Source organism: Calidris pugnax, unplaced genomic scaffold, assembly GCF_001431845.1.
Source record: "Calidris pugnax isolate Ruff unplaced genomic scaffold, ASM143184v1 scaffold435, whole genome shotgun sequence".
Taxonomy (NCBI): domain Eukaryota; kingdom Metazoa; phylum Chordata; class Aves; order Charadriiformes; family Scolopacidae; genus Calidris; species Calidris pugnax.
The window spans coordinates 708,184-727,459 of record NW_015091240.1 but is presented as its reverse complement, the minus strand read 5'-3'; the positions used below and the strand labels follow the sequence as shown (position 1 = coordinate 727,459).

General features: G+C 43.3%; 3 protein-coding genes across 3 annotated transcripts in view; all 3 read left to right on the top strand.

Moving 5' to 3' along the window:
- Nucleotides 1-1,117: 1,117 nt before the first annotated feature.
- On the top strand, nucleotides 1,118-7,189 carry LOC106898671 (Hermansky-Pudlak syndrome 5 protein-like). Its single transcript, XM_014960068.1, has 5 exons — nucleotides 1,118-1,387; nucleotides 1,701-1,814; nucleotides 2,150-2,256; nucleotides 2,895-3,177; nucleotides 3,634-7,189. The coding sequence occupies exons 2-5, from the start codon at nucleotides 1,789-1,791 to the stop codon at nucleotides 3,692-3,694; spliced, it is 477 nt and encodes a 158-aa protein (XP_014815554.1). The 5' UTR covers nucleotides 1,118-1,387; nucleotides 1,701-1,788; the 3' UTR covers nucleotides 3,695-7,189.
- A 2,600-nt stretch (nucleotides 7,190-9,789) lies between these two features.
- On the top strand, nucleotides 9,790-12,015 carry LOC106898670 (serum amyloid A protein-like). Its single transcript, XM_014960067.1, has 4 exons — nucleotides 9,790-9,960; nucleotides 10,303-10,432; nucleotides 10,759-10,897; nucleotides 11,789-12,015. Exons 1-4 carry the CDS (start codon nucleotides 9,805-9,807, stop codon nucleotides 11,928-11,930), a joined length of 567 nt encoding a protein of 188 aa, XP_014815553.1. The 5' UTR covers nucleotides 9,790-9,804; the 3' UTR covers nucleotides 11,931-12,015.
- Nucleotides 12,016-12,311: 296 nt separating this feature from the next.
- SAAL1 (serum amyloid A like 1) overlaps nucleotides 12,312-19,276 on the top strand; it is a 10,989-nt gene continuing 4,024 nt past the window's right edge. Inside the window, exons 1-9 of the mRNA XM_014960079.1 lie at nucleotides 12,312-12,476; nucleotides 12,741-12,854; nucleotides 14,139-14,222; nucleotides 16,069-16,148; nucleotides 17,166-17,225; nucleotides 17,507-17,622; nucleotides 18,335-18,518; nucleotides 18,782-18,864; nucleotides 19,008-19,196. Of these exons, the coding sequence (XP_014815565.1) occupies nucleotides 12,351-12,476; nucleotides 12,741-12,854; nucleotides 14,139-14,222; nucleotides 16,069-16,148; nucleotides 17,166-17,225; nucleotides 17,507-17,622; nucleotides 18,335-18,518; nucleotides 18,782-18,864; nucleotides 19,008-19,196 (1,036 nt within the window). The 5' untranslated portion in view covers nucleotides 12,312-12,350. The remainder of the gene's footprint in view (nucleotides 12,477-12,740; nucleotides 12,855-14,138; nucleotides 14,223-16,068; nucleotides 16,149-17,165; nucleotides 17,226-17,506; nucleotides 17,623-18,334; nucleotides 18,519-18,781; nucleotides 18,865-19,007; nucleotides 19,197-19,276) is intronic.

The following is a 19,276-nucleotide window of genomic DNA, read 5'->3' as shown; positions in this document are numbered from 1 at the left end:
TGCTGCTTGTATTCAGCTGGCTGTCAACCACCAGCCCCAGGTCCTTTTCCACCAGGCAGCTTTCCAGCTACTCTTCCCCATTGGTGGATCCTAAGTCTGTAGCGCTGCATGGGATTGTTGTGACCCAAGTACAGGGCCCAGCACTTGTCCTTGTTGAGCCTCATGTCGCTGGCCTTGGCCCATCAATCCAGCCTCTCCACATCCCTCTGTAGAGCCTTCCGACCCTCCAGCAGGTCAACACTCCCACCCAGCTTGGTGTCATCTGCAATCTTACGGAGGGTGTACTCGATCCCCTTGTCCAGATTATTATTGATAAAGATATTAAACAACTGATCCCAATACCAAGCCCTGGGGAACACCACGTGTGACTGGCCACCAACTCCATTTGCCGCAACTCCTTGGGCCCAGCCCTCCAGCCAGTTTTTTACCTGGTGAATAGTATGCCCCTTCAAGCCATGAGAGGCCAGTTTTTTCAGGAGAATGATGTGGGAAACTGTGTCTGTCAAAGGCTTTGCTGAAGTCCAGGTAAACTTTGGTAATTCCACAATGAATGGTGACATTTTGGAAGGTGACAGGACCATGTGTTGTTTTTAAAAAAAAAAAAAGCCAAAGGTGTAAATAAGCATTTTTAGATGAGTGCCGCCAAGGAAGAAGTCTTTTAAAATTTCTGCTAGAATATGAAGATTCATAAAATCACTTGGATATTATTTGTCACTTAGAACTGTACTTTATACCAGCACTCTTTCTCCACTTAGTGCATCCTTGAACAAGTTTCTTCTTAGGCTTCTAGTTTTCACCCTCTTCACTGTCAAACTCTCACGTTTTTAACAGAAGGCCACAGTGTCTGGTCAATATTTGATTTTTCACAAATGCCATTTAAACAAAAAAATTAACATGAATTGGAATGAAATTTTATTTAAATCCATGATTTTGTCATGAAATTGCTTGAAAATATTTCTTTATAAAGCATCTTTTTGCATAGTCTTGCAGCATGTGTAGTGCTGTGAAATAATGCTTTTATTTTTATCACAATAGGACTTAGTACAACTCTCAGACTTAAAAAAAAAAAACAAACTGGAGGAACCCAACCTACTTGATGGTTTTCTGTGGTCCTTTCAGTTTCTAAAAATGTAAATCATTCTAGGCTTTTCTATATTTGATTTTACGTCCATATTTTGGTTTTTGTTCTGCACACAATCTTCGCTTCTCCATATCTGGTATATTTAAAACTGCTAGGTTTTCTCTATGTGGTGTTTTTTTTTCCTAGGTCATCTCTCCTTAGATCTCTTCTGCAGCCTGAATCTGTACGACTGGATTGGTTGTGCTTGGCAGTTTCTCATGATGCACCACAAAGAACAAATACTGTGGATGCAGAAGGAAATCCCAGGTAAAGAAGGGTTCACCCAAGGTCCTGAGTGCAGCAAAAAGCTTTAACAGGTCTGCAGGCTTTTGTCCTCAATTTGGTTGGATGTCACTGAATCCTTTGAGCACTTTGTATAGTGCAGAGTTCAGCAGAAGCAACCAAAAGATTAAATAATTTCATCTGTGGTGCTTTTCAGAATGACTGCTCTACTGAGACTACACAGTGTCTCATTTGTTTTTTCCTTCTCTCTATTCATATACCTGCCTTTCTTGTAGAGAGAACATAACCTTCTGAAGAAAACCATTAATGCTTTAAAACTGAATTTCTCATCTTCCAGGCCACGATCGCATTTATTTACTTGGGGCTACAGCCAGCTCATTCTGCTTTTGATTAAACTCCCAGCTGATTTTGTTACAAAAGAGAAGATGGCTGACATCTGTAAATCACATGGGTAAGAAGAAAACTTGGTAATTCTTGGTATTTGGTTAGTTGGTATTCTGACCCCCCAAAAAATACAAATGACAACCTCCATTTGCTGCTTACTTGAACAGGTTTTACTTAAAAACCTTTCATGGTTTGAGGATGAATATTGACTGTCCAATTTAACGTACCAAATACCCCTTTTGCCTAAGGGGTATTCCGTGTGTCCCCACTGCAGTGGTTTCTGGCATTCATGAAATTCCATTGCTTCTGTCTTCTCTGATATTTAAATGAGCATTTAATTATTGTTGACTTTAGTTTAGACTGAGTATTTGATTCCTGGAAATATTTACTCTCTTATTCAAGATTCTGGCCTGGATATCTTTTTCTCTGTCTGGAGCTGGATAGAAGAATAGAAGCCTTTACTAATATTGCTCATTTGGATGATTTGAGCCTGTTGAATGGAGAAGATGGTTAGTGAGTCTTAAGCTGTATAAACATACTTCTGTGATATAGGAACTGCCTTTATTATATACTGATTCAGTTAGTCCAAAGTTGAGTTGAGCTTTTATTTTTTGCGGTGTTTTGGTAACGCTTAATTGTGTAGTGCAGGATATTTGAAACACATGAATGGGTGTTACACTCTTGTATCTTCATACTGTACTTTGTGAAATCAGTTGTGCTAGAAAATGCTTAAAAATTCAAGAATGTAGAGTTGCTTTTCAGCTGGGAGTAAGAGCTAAACGTGGTGTTGTAGATAGAGGAATAGCTGGCCTCCCTGCAGAGCACGAAACTCCCCCCACTACATGTGCAAACACACAAAGTTAATGACCAGCAAAGCTTTCTATCACATGGCAGAACTTAGGGCTATTGGGAATTTTCTTCTAAGATGGACAAAACAATTCTTTATCTCTTGACTTAATCCAAAACTTTAAATAATGAACTATTGTGAAGCTTTGTGTGGAGTTCATGACTGAATCTTTACACTGAGTCAGTCAAGGCAGTACGTTTCTGTGTAAAGCTTCCTTTTTAAGTACAGATATATTTAAAATAGTTGTCTTAGAACAATCTTTGTTTTACAAATAATGCAACAAATTCATTTTACATTTAGGTGCCATTCCAGAGACTATAGAAGAGTGGAAGTTTCTTCTGCATCTTGCACAAAATCACAGCACCGCTTTCCACCACGGCCCAGGGAATGGGAATGCTGTCAGCAATGGTAGCCCGAGCTGCCCAGACTGCATCACTGTAGAAAACGTAGCTCTCTTACTGGCAAAGGCCATTGGCCCAAATCGTGCATTGCCTCTCTTGCAGGAGTGTGGCTTGACACAAGAATTGTCTGAGAGATTTACTGGTGTCTGTGAGATACTGAAGATTGCTGAGAAAAGGCAAAGGTAAGAAACATCAACAGAAGATGCGTGTACGCATCCTGTTCATTTTTAGATCTTCTTGGTGCTTTAAACTTTCTTTTCAGTTAATAAAAAAAATATAAAATAGTACACATTTTTACCTCAGACTTTAAACTCGACTGAAAGCTTTTCTATTCTTTAAGAGCTGTGTATTGTGCAATATAGGCATTTTAAAATGGAAAACAAGGAAACAGGAGATCACACATTAAAGATGTATGTGAAGGAGATAGCTGTCTTGCTGAGTCCTACACAGACTCTGATCTGGCCTGTCCCTTCCAGAGAAGGCATGCATGGTGATGTCATGATGTTACTTCTGAAAAACGTTCATATTTTTGACAAACTTTTCTGTAAAATCAAACCAAAACTCTGTTGTTCTTTCTGTTTTTAGCTTTTTTTTTTACTGTTTGACTTTGTTTCTTCTCCCCTTTGCTTCAATTGCAGAGCGCTGATTCAGTCCATGTTGGAAAGGTGTGACCGGTTTTTGTGGTCTCAGCAAGCATAGAAAACAACTTGGAAAACTTTGGGAACCTTTTTTACTGTAATGATTTTATATTAAAGTGCCTTTTAAACTCAGAAGGCTCTTAAATGAACTCCTCTCTAGAAGTTCAGTTATATTGAGCCAGTCTCCATCTGGCAGGTACCTGACTGGGAACTGTGGATGATTCTGATTGCTTTGGAATGAGTTTTGAACTCTAGAACTTAAATCAAAACAACTTAGTATTTATCTTGAAATTAACCTCACATTTCTGAGAAGAAAATTGCTGAGTTTATTTTCCGAGTCTATATGACTTAAGTGTTAAGGATAAGACCCCTAAGTATTAAATTATGGTGTAAAAAATTGTTTGTTTGTTTATTTGCAAACATGAGAAGCTATTCCTTGCAAATATCTAAGTCCATACTTGTTTAATTATCCTGTAAATTGCATTGACTTTTTCAAGTTACTGCAGAAGTGCTTTTTCTGATACTTTTTTTTTTTTTCCCCACTTCAATTATATGGACTGATCTGGCCCATTTGAAAGGCATTAATTGAGCCAACTCTTAAAATGGAAGGGAAATATTTTTTAGGAGTGGATTAATGGTTAAGACTGCTGATTAACAGAAGAACTTGTTAAATGAACTCATTGTTAAACTATACGCATGACATTTCTAAATTGCTCATAATCTGTTTGTGCAACATGACTACAGATATCAGTTGTGATATTTCAACAAAGCTCTGGACAGTGGAATTGGAATCATAGAATCGTTTAGGCTGGAAAAGACCCTTAAGATCAAGTCCAGCCATTCATCTACACTGCCAAGTCTGCCATTAAACCATGTCCCACATCTACAACTCTTTTAAATACCTCCAGGGATGGTGACTCGGCTGCTTTCCTGGGCAACCTGTTCCAATGCTTGAGAAGCCTTTCAGTGAAGAAATTTTTCTTAATATCCAATTGAAATCTTCCCTGGTGCATCTGAGGCTGTTTCCTCTTCTCCTATTGCTTCTTACTTGGGAAGAGAGACCAACACCAGCCTCTCTACAACTACCTGAAAGGAGGTTATTAGGGAGCAATAAGCCTCCTTTTCTCAAGCCTAAACAACCCTGGTTTCCTCAGCAGCTCCTCATAAAACTTGTGCAGTAGACCCTTCATCAGCTTTGTTGCCCATCTTTGGATATACTCCAGCACCTCAGTGTCTGTCTTGTAGCAAAGTGCCCAAAACCCAACACAGTATTTGGGATGTGGCCTCATCAGTGCCCTATACAGGGGGACAATCACTTCCTTAGTCCTGTTGACCACACTATTTCTGATACAAACAAGGATGCTGATGGCCTTCTCGGCCGCCTGGGCACACTGCTGCTTGTATTCAGCTGGCTGTCAACCACCAGCCCCAGGTCCTTTTCCACCAGGCAGCTTTCCAGCTACTCTTCCCCATTGGTGGATCCTAAGTCTGTAGCGCTGCATGGGATTGTTGTGACCCAAGTACAGGGCCCAGCACTTGTCCTTGTTGAGCCTCATGTCGCTGGCCTTGGCCCATCAATCCAGCCTCTCCACATCCCTCTGTAGAGCCTTCCGACCCTCCAGCAGGTCAACACTCCCACCCAGCTTGGTGTCATCTGCAATCTTACGGAGGGTGTACTCGATCCCCTTGTCCAGATTATTATTGATAAAGATATTAAACAACTGATCCCAATACCAAGCCCTGGGGAACACCACGTGTGACTGGCCACCAACTCCATTTGCCGCAACTCCTTGGGCCCAGCCCTCCAGCCAGTTTTTTACCTGGTGAATAGTATGCCCCTTCAAGCCATGAGAGGCCAGTTTTTTCAGGAGAATGATGTGGGAAACTGTGTCTGTCAAAGGCTTTGCTGAAGTCCAGGTAAACTTTGGTAATTCCACAATGAATGGTGACATTTTGGAAGGTGACAGGACCATGTGTTGTTTTTAAAAAAAAAAAAAGCCAAAGGTGTAAATAAGCATTTTTAGATGAGTGCCGCCAAGGAAGAAGTCTTTTAAAATTTCTGCTAGAATATGAAGATTCATAAAATCACTTGGATATTATTTGTCACTTAGAACTGTACTTTATACCAGCACTCTTTCTCCACTTAGTGCATCCTTGAACAAGTTTCTTCTTAGGCTTCTAGTTTTCACCCTCTTCACTGTCAAACTCTCACGTTTTTAACAGAAGGCCACAGTGTCTGGTCAATATTTGATTTTTCACAAATGCCATTTAAACAAAAAAATTAACATGAATTGGAATGAAATTTTATTTAAATCCATGATTTTGTCATGAAATTGCTTGAAAATATTTCTTTATAAAGCATCTTTTTGCATAGTCTTGCAGCATGTGTAGTGCTGTGAAATAATGCTTTTATTTTTATCACAATAGGACTTAGTACAACTCTCAGACTTTTGAGAGGTGCAATCTGATTTTTTCATCTCAATTGCCAGAAAGACTATTGTGGAGGATTGGTTACTTCACTAGAGAAAACAAAGTTACAGAGAAACAATCAGTGGCAAGCTCTTGTTTGTTAATCGTGGTCCTTCTGGAAAAGCCAATACAGAACTACTTCTGAAAAAAGAGAACTTTAAATCTTTTGATGTTTAGATTTTGACATTGGAAACAGCACATTTCCTTCTATGGGAAATACCCCACGCTCCCACAGTGAAGCTTGGAACAGGAGCCAGGCACCTGCAGTGTGTGAGGAGGTTACACAAAGTAGATGGTGTTGGTGCCCGTTCTTTTACCTGCCAAATGAACACCCTGCTCTTAACTAACTCCATTCCATACAGCGCATGAATGTAGTGCGGCCTTAGCTGAGTACTGTGTTGCCCTCCTTAGAGGAAGCTGGCTGGCTTTCCAAGAATATACCTGGCCTATCTCTGTATGTAATGGTTTTACTTCATTTGCTTTGTGGATTTTGTGTACACAGCAGTCTCTTTCTTACGTCAGTGGGATTTTTGTACACTTCGGTAACTTTGAGGGTTGGGGCTTTTTTGGGTTGGTTTGTTTGTTGTTTGACAATAAATCATAAATTTCTGTTCAGAGCTTTTTTTTTTTTTTACGTTTGCGTTAGAACAGTCATATAGGTAACATAATGGGATGCATTTGTTTGAATTTGGTATCTAAAGTGAGCTTGTGTTGATCGCTTCAACTACCTTGGCTGTCAATAAAGAGTAAGAACTTACTCTTTGAAGAAGAGTTGGAAAATCACTGTCTCCTATTCTTGATACGTGTGTTTTCATCTCCTATGGATGAGGTGAAGGGACTGTGAAATGAAATGGTGGTCTGCTTAGAAGTTAAGAGTTGTACAGAGCAATGCCTTCATCTAAAGCTACGGACCCTACCAGCTCTTGTCAGCCAGCTCAGCATACGCCACTGATAGTTTAAGCCAGCCTGCGCGGGAGCAGATGAGCTGCAGCTCATCTTTGGGTTCGGTGACTGACTGTTGGTGGAGGGAACCCTTGAAAAGCAGAGGTGAATAAAGGGGGCTTTGCCTGGAGCAACTTTAAATAGACGCTGCGGTGGTGATCTTGTCGGTGTTGTCCCTTGGCCCTGTCCTGTACCCATCTCCCCTCCCCACCCCTCAAAAAAAAAAAAAAAAGCCTCACACCTGCCTCAAAACATTATTTCACTGTTAGAATCATCATCAAAACCCACGGGGAAGTAAATTTTATTTAAGATAAATGTCTGCATGTGCAATCTGTTTCTTGAAGAGGGGCCAAGTTTGCAGTGGTTCTACATGTCTATAAGCCTGAGGCCAATGCTGGTAAATGTTCCATACAGCATCATGGCAAAGCTCCTGAGGTGAATTGTTGCCAGTGTAAACTTAGATAAGGTGCTGTTACTTCCCAGAATAAGGAATAACTGCATCTATTATTGTGCCTAAGCTGGGAATTCACCTAGTCCTCTTTCTCAATCTGAGACTTACTTAGATGATTGCAAAATGCCCACATCGCAGAATGTTTGCAGAATGTGGCTTGCATTTATAGATATTTAGAATTAAAGGGCAAACAGTTTGTGGTTGCTTTTTATGTTAACTATATCAGAATGAACAAACCCAGAAAGCGGTCTCCCAGGAATGCCTATATGTGTCATGTTTACCTAGAGGGCACATGCAGCCCATGTTTTAGCACTAGGCCAGAAAGAAATAATCCCTTCATACCCTTCTGTATGCTCAGAGGCAGCTTTCCAATTTCTGTTGCAAAGGAGACAGTTTTGGCTGCAGCTTGTTTCTGTGGGCCAAGGGCTGTGACCCAGAAAGCAGGCCAAGAGGATACGGGAAAACAGTGGTCAGGCTGTTCCCAGCTGGAGCATAAAGCTGGTGCTTTACCTCAGTTACTGGAGGGAGGTCCAGCATTGCCATCACTGCTGCTGTCCTCCTTCTGGGAAGACAGGTCAAGGGGATGCAACCCAAGGTCTTCCAAAGATCCCCTCCAGCACCTGTCTTCTTGCAATTATCATAATGTTCGTGCTCTTTGCAGACAATTTTGTTTTGGAGAGAATGTAAAACACATCAGACGGCATTGGAAGACTCAGAAATGTCCTCTATGGTCCAAAAATGTCTGAGCTCTTGTAGGGAAATGTTCCTTAAGTCAGTTTTAAAGGCAATGTTCTGTTCTAGGCTCCTGGGCAAAATGGCACGTGCATTAGTGAGCCTGTATCCCGATTTACAGGAATAATTTCCTAGTCTCTTTTTTTTTTTTTAAATCAGAACTAGAAAGGGGACACATAGGGCTACTTGCACCAGCAGAGAAAGCACTTGAGCTGCTGTGTACCATAAGAGTGTAAAAGTCATCACTAGGAGATGAACAGACTTGCATCAAAACTCAGTGCTCCAGTCTTTGCAGTAACTGACCTGTTACACTATTAAGCATCAAGTTCACGAGTGGCAGGGGACAGAATTTTGTCTGGCATACTGCTTATTTTGCAAGGTTTCCTTGTCCACTGGTTTAGGGTTTAGATTCTTGTCTCAAATTGTTCCATTCAGAAATACAGTGTACTAGAGAACATCCGTCCTGCCGCTCCAGGCCTGTCTGTGGTCTGTCTCTTCTTCCCCTAAGCTAAATTCTTGTTTGAAGTCTGGTGATGCCTAGGGAAATCAGCTGCTAGCACTTTATTAGCTCAGTTTGTTCTTGCACCTCTTTTACCTCACGCCTCTGCCCTTCAGCTCCATCGGGTAATTGTTTAACGTGAGAGAGTTGTAAATGGGGCAACTACACAAACCTCTTCCACAGAGAATTTGAAGAAGCTCCCTTAGACTTGCTAAGTCTTATATATGAGTACACAATGGGGAGAGATTCCACACGTTTGTTCTACAGTGTAACTGCACTCAAACCCAGAGCTTTCTGCAGGGGAAACACTTGTGTCAGTTGTTAACCAGCAGAAGCAAGGAGGCTCCTGCATGGTGGTGCTCAAATTGTGAATTATGCCAGTAGGGCCTGACAGTTAAAATATCAATCTTATAACCTAGCAGAGTTGTGGCTGTATGGATCTGAACTTCCCCTTAGGTGAAATGTTAATTGTTGCATCAAAGATCTCCTTAGTTTAGCCCACTTGAGCCCCACTGAGCTGGTGTTGCAGCAGGATGGCTGGAAGTCCCTTGAGAAGGATCTGTGGGAGCAAGCAAAGGCAGGATGAACCATTCAGGCCTTCCTTACGGTGGAGCGTGTGTGCGCCCTATCTTAAAGCACAGGGATGTAGCTGTATGCAGTTTGCTTTGCAATGGAGTTAGAAGTGACACTTCACGTTTTGCATTCCATCAGCTCTGGGATCCACCTTGTCATCCCAGCACACATGGGAATTTCACTGAGCAGTTCCTCCAGCTGTTCTGGAAAAGCAGGTGTCCATTCCTTTTGTGCAGGCACAGGCCCAGCCTTGTGCTTCAACGTACAGAGCAGACTGTCAGGCACCTTCTCCCCCGAGCTCTGTCAAACAAGAGTCTAACACAAGTGTCACCCTTATGCCAGCTGTAACACTTCAAGCACTTCTGTCTTCGAGGCAGTTCCTCAGCCTGCTTGTTATGAGGAGCAAATAGTCCTGTGGACAGCTGAAGAAGCACCACAAACTTTCTAAAAAATTGTGTAAGAGGAACTTTGAACTTTCAGTCAGGACAAGGACAGGTTTACCGTAATGATTTCTGTGTTGGAAGTGGAGTGGGGGGGGAATTCCCAGCCATGGGCATCCTTTCCAGTTTCCTCTTTTGATGTGTTTGAATCGCTTATAAATACCCTGTCTGAGAGCACACAAGACAAGCTCCATCTCCTTTGGCTTTGCCTTTCTGCAGTGGTGAGTGATACTCTGAATTTGTGAGCTATATGCACTGTTTTTGGCTGGTATTTGGGAACAGGACTAACGCTTTAGCATGTGAGGCTTCTCTGTTCTTAGATGGGAGTAGCAGGGAATGCTAAAATGTGAGTTTCTTATGTGCATCTGCCTCTATTGTGGAGTTCTTAGTTGAGCTTGTGGTTGCACTGAGGGCATCAATCCTTGCGGGGGGAGAAGCATGTTCCTGGACTAGCCATTAGCGCTGGGGCAGCTGCCCAGGCACAGCTGGAGATGTGATGGATGCTATGTCAGCAGTCTTTCAAAGGTGCTCCAGAACTGCTCATCTCTCTGCTTGTCTCACAGCTCCGTGTCAGCCTTGTGCTGGGAACCATGAAGCTCTTTGTCTACATCGCGTTGCTCTCTCTTCTATGTGCAAGTGCTGACATGTTACCAATACTCGAAAGTGGACGATTTGCCTGGGATGCAGTGGGAGGTAAGCTGCTGTTACCATGGGCCTGTCCCCCAGGAGCCCTCTCCCCGAGCACAGGTTAGCAGCAGTCAATGGACACAGTCTTCGGAGATGCGAGTTCTGCAGCTCCACATGAGAGACTCCACTGGTTTCTGCTGCTGGAAGAGGGCCTTGATCAGCCCTGACAGGCCCTTTCTGTGGCCATACCCCAGTCCAAAGGCCAATGTTGAGAAGCACCTCTCTGTGTTACTGCTCCTTGGGCTATTCAGCTCCTGGCTGAAACGGTGCTTAACTGTTTCTGGGATGACTCGTTAAAGTCAACATCATGTCTGTTTCTCTGCTTTTTGCAGGGGCATGGGATATGCTCAGAGCATACAATGACATGCGTGAGGCAAATTATATAGGTGCTGACAAATATTTCCATGCTCGTGGGAATTATGATGCTGCCCGAAGAGGACCTGGCGGTGCTTGGGCAGCTAAAGTGATCAGGTAATGGAGCATATTTGGCTTGTTAACAGTGAGTTACTAGGGTTCCAAGCTGTTTGGTTAGAGTGAAGCCCTTTTTGACTTGTACTCAGCTTTTGACCTAGGATGAAAGTAGAGGGGAAGCGGTTACTGTCTGAACAGCCTGTCCCTGCAGGAATTGTGCCTCTCCTCCTACATGGGTGTGGGCCTTTCCTCTTGTCCTCCCAAGGCGGTGGATTCCTTACCTCTGCATTTCTGGTGACAGAATCATAGAATGGTTAGAGTTGGAAGGGACCTTAGAGATCATCTAGTTCCAATCCCCTTGCCATGGGCAAGGACACCTCCACTACAGCAGGTTACTCAAAGCCCCATCGAGCCCGGTCCTGAACACCTCCAGGGACGGGGCATCCACAACTTCTCTGGGCAACCTGTTCCAGTGCTTCACCACCCTCACAGTAAAGAATTTTTTTCTGTAAGGAACTATATGAATTGTTTCGTAGAAGAATTATATTCCTGGTAAGGAACTCTCCTTGCTGGCTTGTTTCCTTACAAAATTATGGGTTCCACAGTGTCCTGGCCTCTGCTGTGTAGTGACTTCCACAGCGGTTGCCAGACAAGGGCTGCTGACGTGCTTGCATCACCACCCTCACAGTAAAGAATTTTTTTCTGTAAGGAACTATATGAATTGTTTCGTAGAAGAATTATATTCCTGGTAAGGAACTCTCCTTGCTGGCTTGTTTCCTGGCCTCTGCTGTGTAGTGACTTCCACAGCGGTTGCCAGACAAGGGCTGATAAAGTGCTTGCACCTCACTCTGAGCAGCCCCGTGGAACAGCTGGTTTTACAGGCGTGAGGAACTGAGCACCAAGCGGAGTCAGGCGCTGGGTGGCTCAGGTGGCCTTTTTTCTCCCCGCTAGTGATGCCCGGGAAAGATGGCAAGGCGGCGTGAGCGGCCGCGGGGCCGAGGACAGCCGTGCCGACCAGGAGGCGAACGAGTGGGGCAGAAACGGAGGGGACCCCAACCGCTACCGACCTGCGGGCCTCCCCAAGAAATACTGACACCGCAGCCCCCTCGGGGGCCACGTCTGCTGCCCTGTTATACCGCCCCTCTGCAGCCCAATAAAGAGATTCTCCCAAAAACCGCCCCCGCTCGCCGCTGCCTTTCTTTTCTGCTCGGGCTGGGGTCTGAAGCCTCCGCGCCGGTTCCGTCCCCGCGGGGCGTCGTCAGAGCATCCCGGGGGGCACCGGCGCTGCCGAGGGGCGGGGGTCTCCTCTGGCCCCTCGGTTTCCCGGGGGGCTACTTTCCGCGGAAGGGGAGGCGGCGGCGCTCGAGGACGGCCATTACGGTCCCGGCGCCGCCTGCGGTGACCTCCCGGCGCCCCGCCCCGACAGGGGGCGCTGTGGGGCGGTGCCCGGGCGGCGCTCTGGCCGCCGCCTCGTTTGGCGCCCGCGCGGTTGAGGCGGCGGTGGCGGGCCGCCATGGACCGTAACCCCTCGCCGCCCTCCAGCGAGGCGGAGGAGGAGGAGGGCGGCGGTGGCGACGCGGTGGGGAACACGGTGTACAGCAAGCACTGGCTGTTCAGCATCCTCACCCGCCTCATCGAGGTGCGGGCCCTGGGCGAGCGGGGGCGCCGTGAGGGGAGAGGCCGGCGGGCCCGGTAGCGGTCGGCGCCCGGCGGGTGCGGGTCGGCGCGGGTTAGCGGGGACACACACACGACACGCCGGTTCCCTGCTTGCGTGTGAGGTTTATTTAAACTCTGAGTGAAGCGATAGGTCGTTGTTAGCGTTTCGTGGTATTTCTCGGCCGTAGTTCACGTACCCCCGTGTGCCCTGCTCCCCTTCGCATCCCCCCCCTCTGTTTTCCCTCAGGTCATCAGCCCCGAGAAGACGGAGCCCGCCGTGAGCCCCGAGGGGATCCAGACAGAGCTGGACGAAGAGATGGAGAATGACATCTGCAAAGTGTGGGACATGTCGATGGATGAGGTAGGAGTGACATGCGGGACTCAGACCTTGAGGGTGGTTCACAGCTCCAGGAGGCTTCTGCCCAGTTTCTGTTGCTGAGTGTGTTCAGGCAGAATCCTTCTGGCAGTGGGAGAAGACACAGAGTTAAATGGGCTCGGGCAGCTTTCTGATTTCGAGGGTGTTGCTTGTTCTGTGTTTTGGCTGATGATGTCCTGTGAGTCACTAGGCAGAGCAGGTGTGGTGAACTGGCATCACAAAGGCTGCTTTTCAAGAAAAGCAAGTATGTAGTGTGCACTCTTAGGCCCGAGTTTGCAAAAGCAGGCCTTCTGTTGCGTCCTAGCTGCTGGGTGCCGTGCTGCTGTTGGAGGATATAAAAGCAGAGCTGTGTCTAAATGTTAAAGAAACACAGTGGTCCACCAGACCTTCCCCCTGGTTTCTAATGGATCATGTGGTGCTGTTGCTTAGGGTCAGCTGGCATAAATGAGGCCATATTCACACCTGCTGGTTTTCTGTATTATGTGCAGGTGTTGAACCAAAGCTTGGAGCTATTAGAAAACAGTTCCTTAGCTGCAGCTGAAATTACCTCAGGTACACGGCTTGTATCTTCAGCAGTTTGATTATGGAGATAATGCTGATGCTGTCTCTGAATAGGCACATTTTCCTCTAGCAATTGTAATGCAACCTGCTAATAAGCCTAGTTTTCTCTGACAGATAAACAACCTTTTACACTTTAGCTACAGACACATAGTGGAAATCTAACATAACTTTTTGGTATTTTGCTCAACATTTTAAAATGCTGGAACAAATTCTCAAGTGAGATACATATATATTTCATTATTACTATTTTACTCCCTGGCTTTTTGCTAGGTATTTTAAATAAACATGGAAGATGTGCCCTTTACTCCTAAACAGAGGACTAATCTTGTGGTTTAATGTGGTAAAATGAGGAGGAGATTTGCTCTTTTATATGCTCTGATCAAGTGCTAATGGTAATCCCTTCCCTGGTACTTGCTGAATTCTGACTTAGGATCTCTGACCCCATGTTGAAACAGAGAGCAAAAGAAGCTAAATGTGGCTTTTTGGTTCATTGTATAGCAAATCTCTGAGATCCTGAGTCACCATAGGGGTTTGCTGATCTTCTCTCATCAAAAAGTAAGGATTATTGGTATTAACTGTTGAGAAATAACTGTTCTCTTGTAGTGAGTTTGACATCTCTTTGATCTAGTCCTTGTGCTGTGAGAAAAGGTTTTGTTTTGTGTTTGGAAATTGTAGAAGTTCATTTACTTCTCTATTCACTTTTCACAGGATGTCGCTTCGTTTCTTCAGGAGTTCAACGCCCCTGATATATTCATGGGAGTTTTTGCCAAGTCAAAATGCCCTCGCCTCACTGTAAGTAGGGGCTGTCAAAAAGCAATAGTAGATAGCTCTGTGCATTCATTTACACATACCTCCCTCCTCCTCTGTTGCATGTTTGAATAGGTTAGGGGAATGAGGAGAAAACATAAAAATCAAACTTTAAAGTGCTTTTTCGCGGAGTTTTTAATATAGTCTACTCAGTAAGTATTTCAGTGATGCTGAAGCTGGTATGTGTCATTACTGATGAAGGTATATTACATTACTGATGAAGTTTTAAGGCTTGCTATAAAAAACAGTAGTCTGGCTGTGGTGGGTTGACCTTAGCTGGATGTTGGGGCCCATTAAAGCCGTGTGGTGGGTTGACCTTAGCTGGATGTCAGGGGCCCATTAAAGCCACTCTGTCACTCCCCTTCCTCAACTGGATCATGCAGAGAAAATATAACAAAAGGCTCAGGGGTCAAGATAGGGACAGGGAGAGATCATTCACCAGTTACTATCATAGGCATAACAGACTTGACTTGAAGAAATTAGTTTAATTTATTACCAATAAAATATCATTATTGTTACCCTCTGCAGCTCCCCCTTGCTACCAGAACCTTGCTGTGCAAACCCAATACAACTGGCTTTCTTTTCTCATTACTTCTTTCATGATCAGAAATGGTCATGAATTTATTTAGTCAGACCTATAAAAGTAGTGTTGGTGGCTGGGAAATGTTAGACACCAGTACTTAAAGCATATTTTTTTCTTCCCCTTTTGTTTTGATGTCATTGTTTCAGAGCTTGTATTACACGGTGCATTGGCATTTAGGATTCAAGACAGGGTTTTGAAAGGTATACAGTGTTGGTATAACTCCTGTTTCTCTGAAGTTATCAGAAGCTTTACTTGAGGAGATGACTAGAGACACATAAGTCTTTGAAAGTTCAGTACTTTGTCTTTTGAAAGTACAGCCAAAATTTGGAAGTCAGTGCAATTCAGCTGTCATGGTGACTTTCTTGAAATAGTGTCTGCTGTAATTTCGCAGAGGTGATAGAATGTTAATTAGAAAGTTAACCTTGAGCGGTGAGGGTTGATTTCCAACTTAAAGTTGCTGAAAATGAGAGATTCCCAAATTAGCACCAGTCACCTGCAGGTGTTTCAGAGCTCTCACAATCCCCTTTATAGGAGCATGCATTCTTTTAATGATAGTCTAGGCATGAATATCCTAATGAGATGCACTGCTTTTGGTTTTGTTTGGTTGGGTGTTTTGTTGTTTGTTTGTTTTCTTTAAAACTGCAATCAGAAAATTACTTGGTTGGGTGTTTTGTTGTTTGTTTGTTTTTTTTTTAAAACTACAATCAGAAAATTATTACTCTACATTTTTTTTATGGCTTTACTGGAGGCTTATATTAGGACTCCTTTTTTTTGGGAGGAAGTGAATACCTGTGAGGGCACTTACATGGTGATATTTTTGTTCTTAGGACTCTTTATTGTTTTAATAGTAGGGATTCCAGATTAGCTTCAAAACAGTATGCATGGAATATGCAAACAATGTTGATTTCAACATGTGTTTGCTTTTATGGAACACCTTAACACTGAAATATCTGAATAGTACCTGTCATGAGTATGTTTTAGGCTAGTCTAATAGTGTCCTGTAGAAAAAAAAATAACACTGAAATATCTGAATAGTACCTGTCATCAGTATGTTTTAGGCTAGTCTAATAGCCTCCTGTAGAAAAAAAAATAATCTGTATTTCTGTCTTGAAATCAGTGGGTCGTAAGAACTTGGAAATCAAGCTGGAAAACATCTTTGAACCCTTCTTACTTTTGTCTTAAGGTTGTGGAAACAAAATTGTGAAGTATGTTGCAGTTGCTTAATTACACTGTGTTTTGACTTTTCAGGAAATCTGTGTGGGAATATTAGGAAATATGGCCTGTTTCCAAGACATCTGCATGTCCATTAGTAAAGACGAGAATCTGGGGTAAGTGTATGTGTGCTTTATACACGCACAAGTGCTGCTTTTCTGGACTCGCAATCATGAAATATAGGTTTGTCATCGATGGAGTGATGCGCTTCATGTGTAAGAGAGAAGCAGCAATATATTTATTGATATAAACCAGAGATTTAACAAAATTTGTTGGTAAATGTGACAGTGGTTTAACAAGATTGGATGGCAAGATTGATTTGGTTATTTACTGCATAGGGGGCAGGGTCAGACAAAACTGTCAGGGAGAGCCTCTGATTAAGTCACGAGATTCAGAGAGGACCCTGTCTCTGAATATGGAGAGAGAGATGGATTTGATAGGTGGACTGTTTGGTGGATGGAGAATTGGTTGGTTGGTGGCATCCAGAGTGTTGTGGTCAATAGCTCAATGTCCAGATGGAGATCGGTGGTGAGTCCTGTCCCTCAGGGGTCTATACTGGGACCAGTACTGTTTAATGTCTTCATCAACAACATAGACATGGGATCGAGATTCCCCCTCAACAAATTTGCAGATGATTTCAAGCTGAGTGGTGTGGTTGACACACCTGAGGGTGATCAGAGGGCTGGAGCACCTCTCCTAGGAGTACAGTCTGAGAGAGTTGGGGTTGTTCAGCCTGGAGAAGAGAGAGAAGGCTCCAGGGAGACCTTATTGCGGCTTTTGAATACTTAAAGGGGCCTTATAAGAAGGACAGGGACAGACATTTTAGCAGGTCCTGTTGCAATAGGACACAAAAGGTAATGGTTTTAAACTAAAAGAAGGGAGATTCAGACAAGATACAAGGAAGAAATTCTTTATAATAAGGGCAGTGAAACACTAAAACCGGTTGCCCAGAGAGGTGGCAGATGCGCCATCCCTGAAAAGATTCAAAGTCAGGTTGAATGGGGCTCTGAGCAACCTAGTTGAAGATGTCCCTGCTCACTGCTTGGGGGGAGTTTGGACTAGATGACCTTTAAAGGTCCCCTCCAACCCAAACCATTCTACGACTAATCTAATCTTGGTTTTTCTTCTTATAGCCAAGTGTTACTTCAACGTTTGTGTGATTCAGACTCTCCAACTCTTCTGGAAACAAGCAGGTAGGACATCTCAGAAATTAAAGCATCATTAGTGTAGTTCTGTTATGTTCTGAGGCCTGGGAAGAAAATTGACAAGTGGGCTCACTATTTTATTATCCTCTCATCCTATCTGTTATTTTCCCATTGTTCTAGACTTGATTTGTTGTGAGCTAGATTCCTGTTTCTGTCACATCATTCTCATTGGTTTGGATTTACACTTGTAGAGCTAAAACTATTTATACTTGTACATCTAAAATCAGTGAATTGGCTTCTGATTTGTTAAATGGGCAATTCTTGTCTAGGTTGTTGTTAACTTGCCTCTCCCAGCCTGAGGTGGCCAATGTCTGGGTTGAGAGAATCCGAGAAAACCCGTCTGTGTATGACTGTGTTTGCTTTATCATGTCCAGCTCTACAAATGGTAAGTTGCCAAAACAAGTTGGGAATCCGTGGGTGTTTGCAGAAAAAAATAAGAACTGAAGTATGTATTTTCAAGGACAAATATTTTCAATTGGGAATACAGAATTTCTTTAAAATAAAGTAAACCTCATGAATTTAAAGGACACGAAAATAAACTTGTCCTGCCTTTGTTGGTCTGTAAATGTATGGGAATATTTTAATTATTGTTTATTATTCACATCCAACTCAATTGTAACAACAGTTACCGTTTGTCTACAAATCCTAACGATTTAGCTTTTTCAGCTTGGTTGTGGGGTTTTTTATGACAACGCTCAGAAATGCTGCTCAGTCCAATTGAAATCACAGATCTTAAGCAAAATTGAAGATTGGCAGGTGTAAGGTTAACAGAGAAGTGCATGTTTAGGGACAAATCTTGGAAAGTCTTACTTCAGGTTCCTGAAAAGTCATAACTTCTGCTTCTGAAGTCTCTTTGTGGAATAAAGTTCCTGCTTTATAAATGACTGGCTTTCCAACAGTCTCTATTTATCCACCTCTTCACCTGATCTGGCTGCAAAAAGGAAATAAACATAGCAACCATTAGTAGGTCGTGAACAAAACTAATGTATTTCAGCACTTAATTTACTCTGAATGCTTTTATAAATTTGCATTTTGCGAGCTATTTTTTCCTCTTTGTTTCCAGTCTTGTTGGAATTTATGCATTCTCTCTTGTACAGTGGAATTGCTGGTAAAAGTGGGTGAAGTAGTGGACAAACTCTTTGATCTAGATGAAGAACTGATGTTAAACTGGATTAAAAATGGCACTTGTCGGTCTGTGGGACAGTCTGTGGATGATTCCCCAGAAGAACTTCCAGATTTTAAGATTGTGCCTTGTATACTTGAAGCCGCCAAACAAGTCCGGTACGTGGTATTTCTTTTCGGTTTCATGGCTGGGGAGACTCCTTACAGCCTTGTTAGGGCCTGTGTCTGAACAATTTGGTTTCAGTGAGAGCTGCATTGTTTGACAGGTACATTTCCCTGCATTTACTATTTGAAATGAGTCAACTAGCTTGTTTGCAAAGAGAATGGCAGTGATTGCTGATTATACTCTGGTTTTTGGACACACAGAAGACTAATTCAGTAATCGGATCTTTAATTTGTTGGTTTTTGTTTGTTCTGTGTAGGTCAGACAACCCGGAAGGACTTGATGTTTATATGCATATTTTGCAGCTCCTTACCACCGTGGATGAGGGCATTCAGGCTATCGGTAAGACACTTGAATTGCTACATATGTTAGGATCAAGGGGGCAGTAACTTCTAGATCATCAGATATTTAATGGGTAGAAAAATAATTCATGTACCTAGATTAAATTTGATGGGTTGGTGGGTTCTTTTTCTTTCTTTCTCAAGTGCAGGCTCCTGATGGAGGAAAAGAGACTTGGAGTTTGCTTTATGACCTCGTTTGTCATGAACTTTGCCAGCCAGATGATCCACCCATCATTGTGCAGGAGCAGAAGACTGTATTGGCCTCTATTTTGTCCGTGCTGTCTGCTATGTTTGCTTCACAGACAGATCAGGAGTACACCAAGATGAGGAAAAGCAAGTCTTGCTTTTTTCTGTTCTTTTTTTTTTTTTTTTTTAATTTTTTTTCCAATTTACTTTTTTGGGGGTGGGAGGGG

Coding starts and splice junctions, on each gene's coding strand:
- LOC106898671 (XM_014960068.1), top strand. CDS start 1,789: ATGGCTGACATCTGTAAATCACATGG. Junction 1,815..2,149: donor GACATCTGTAAATCACATGG/GTAAGAAGAAAA, acceptor CTCTTATTCAAG/ATTCTGGCCTGGATATCTTT. Junction 2,257..2,894: donor CCTGTTGAATGGAGAAGATG/GTTAGTGAGTCT, acceptor TTTTACATTTAG/GTGCCATTCCAGAGACTATA.
- LOC106898670 (XM_014960067.1), top strand. CDS start 9,805: ATGATTTCTGTGTTGGAAGTGGAGTGGGGGGGGAATTCCCAGCCATGG. Junction 10,433..10,758: donor TGCCTGGGATGCAGTGGGAG/GTAAGCTGCTGT, acceptor TGCTTTTTGCAG/GGGCATGGGATATGCTCAGA. Junction 10,898..11,788: donor TGGGCAGCTAAAGTGATCAG/GTAATGGAGCAT, acceptor TCTCCCCGCTAG/TGATGCCCGGGAAAGATGGC.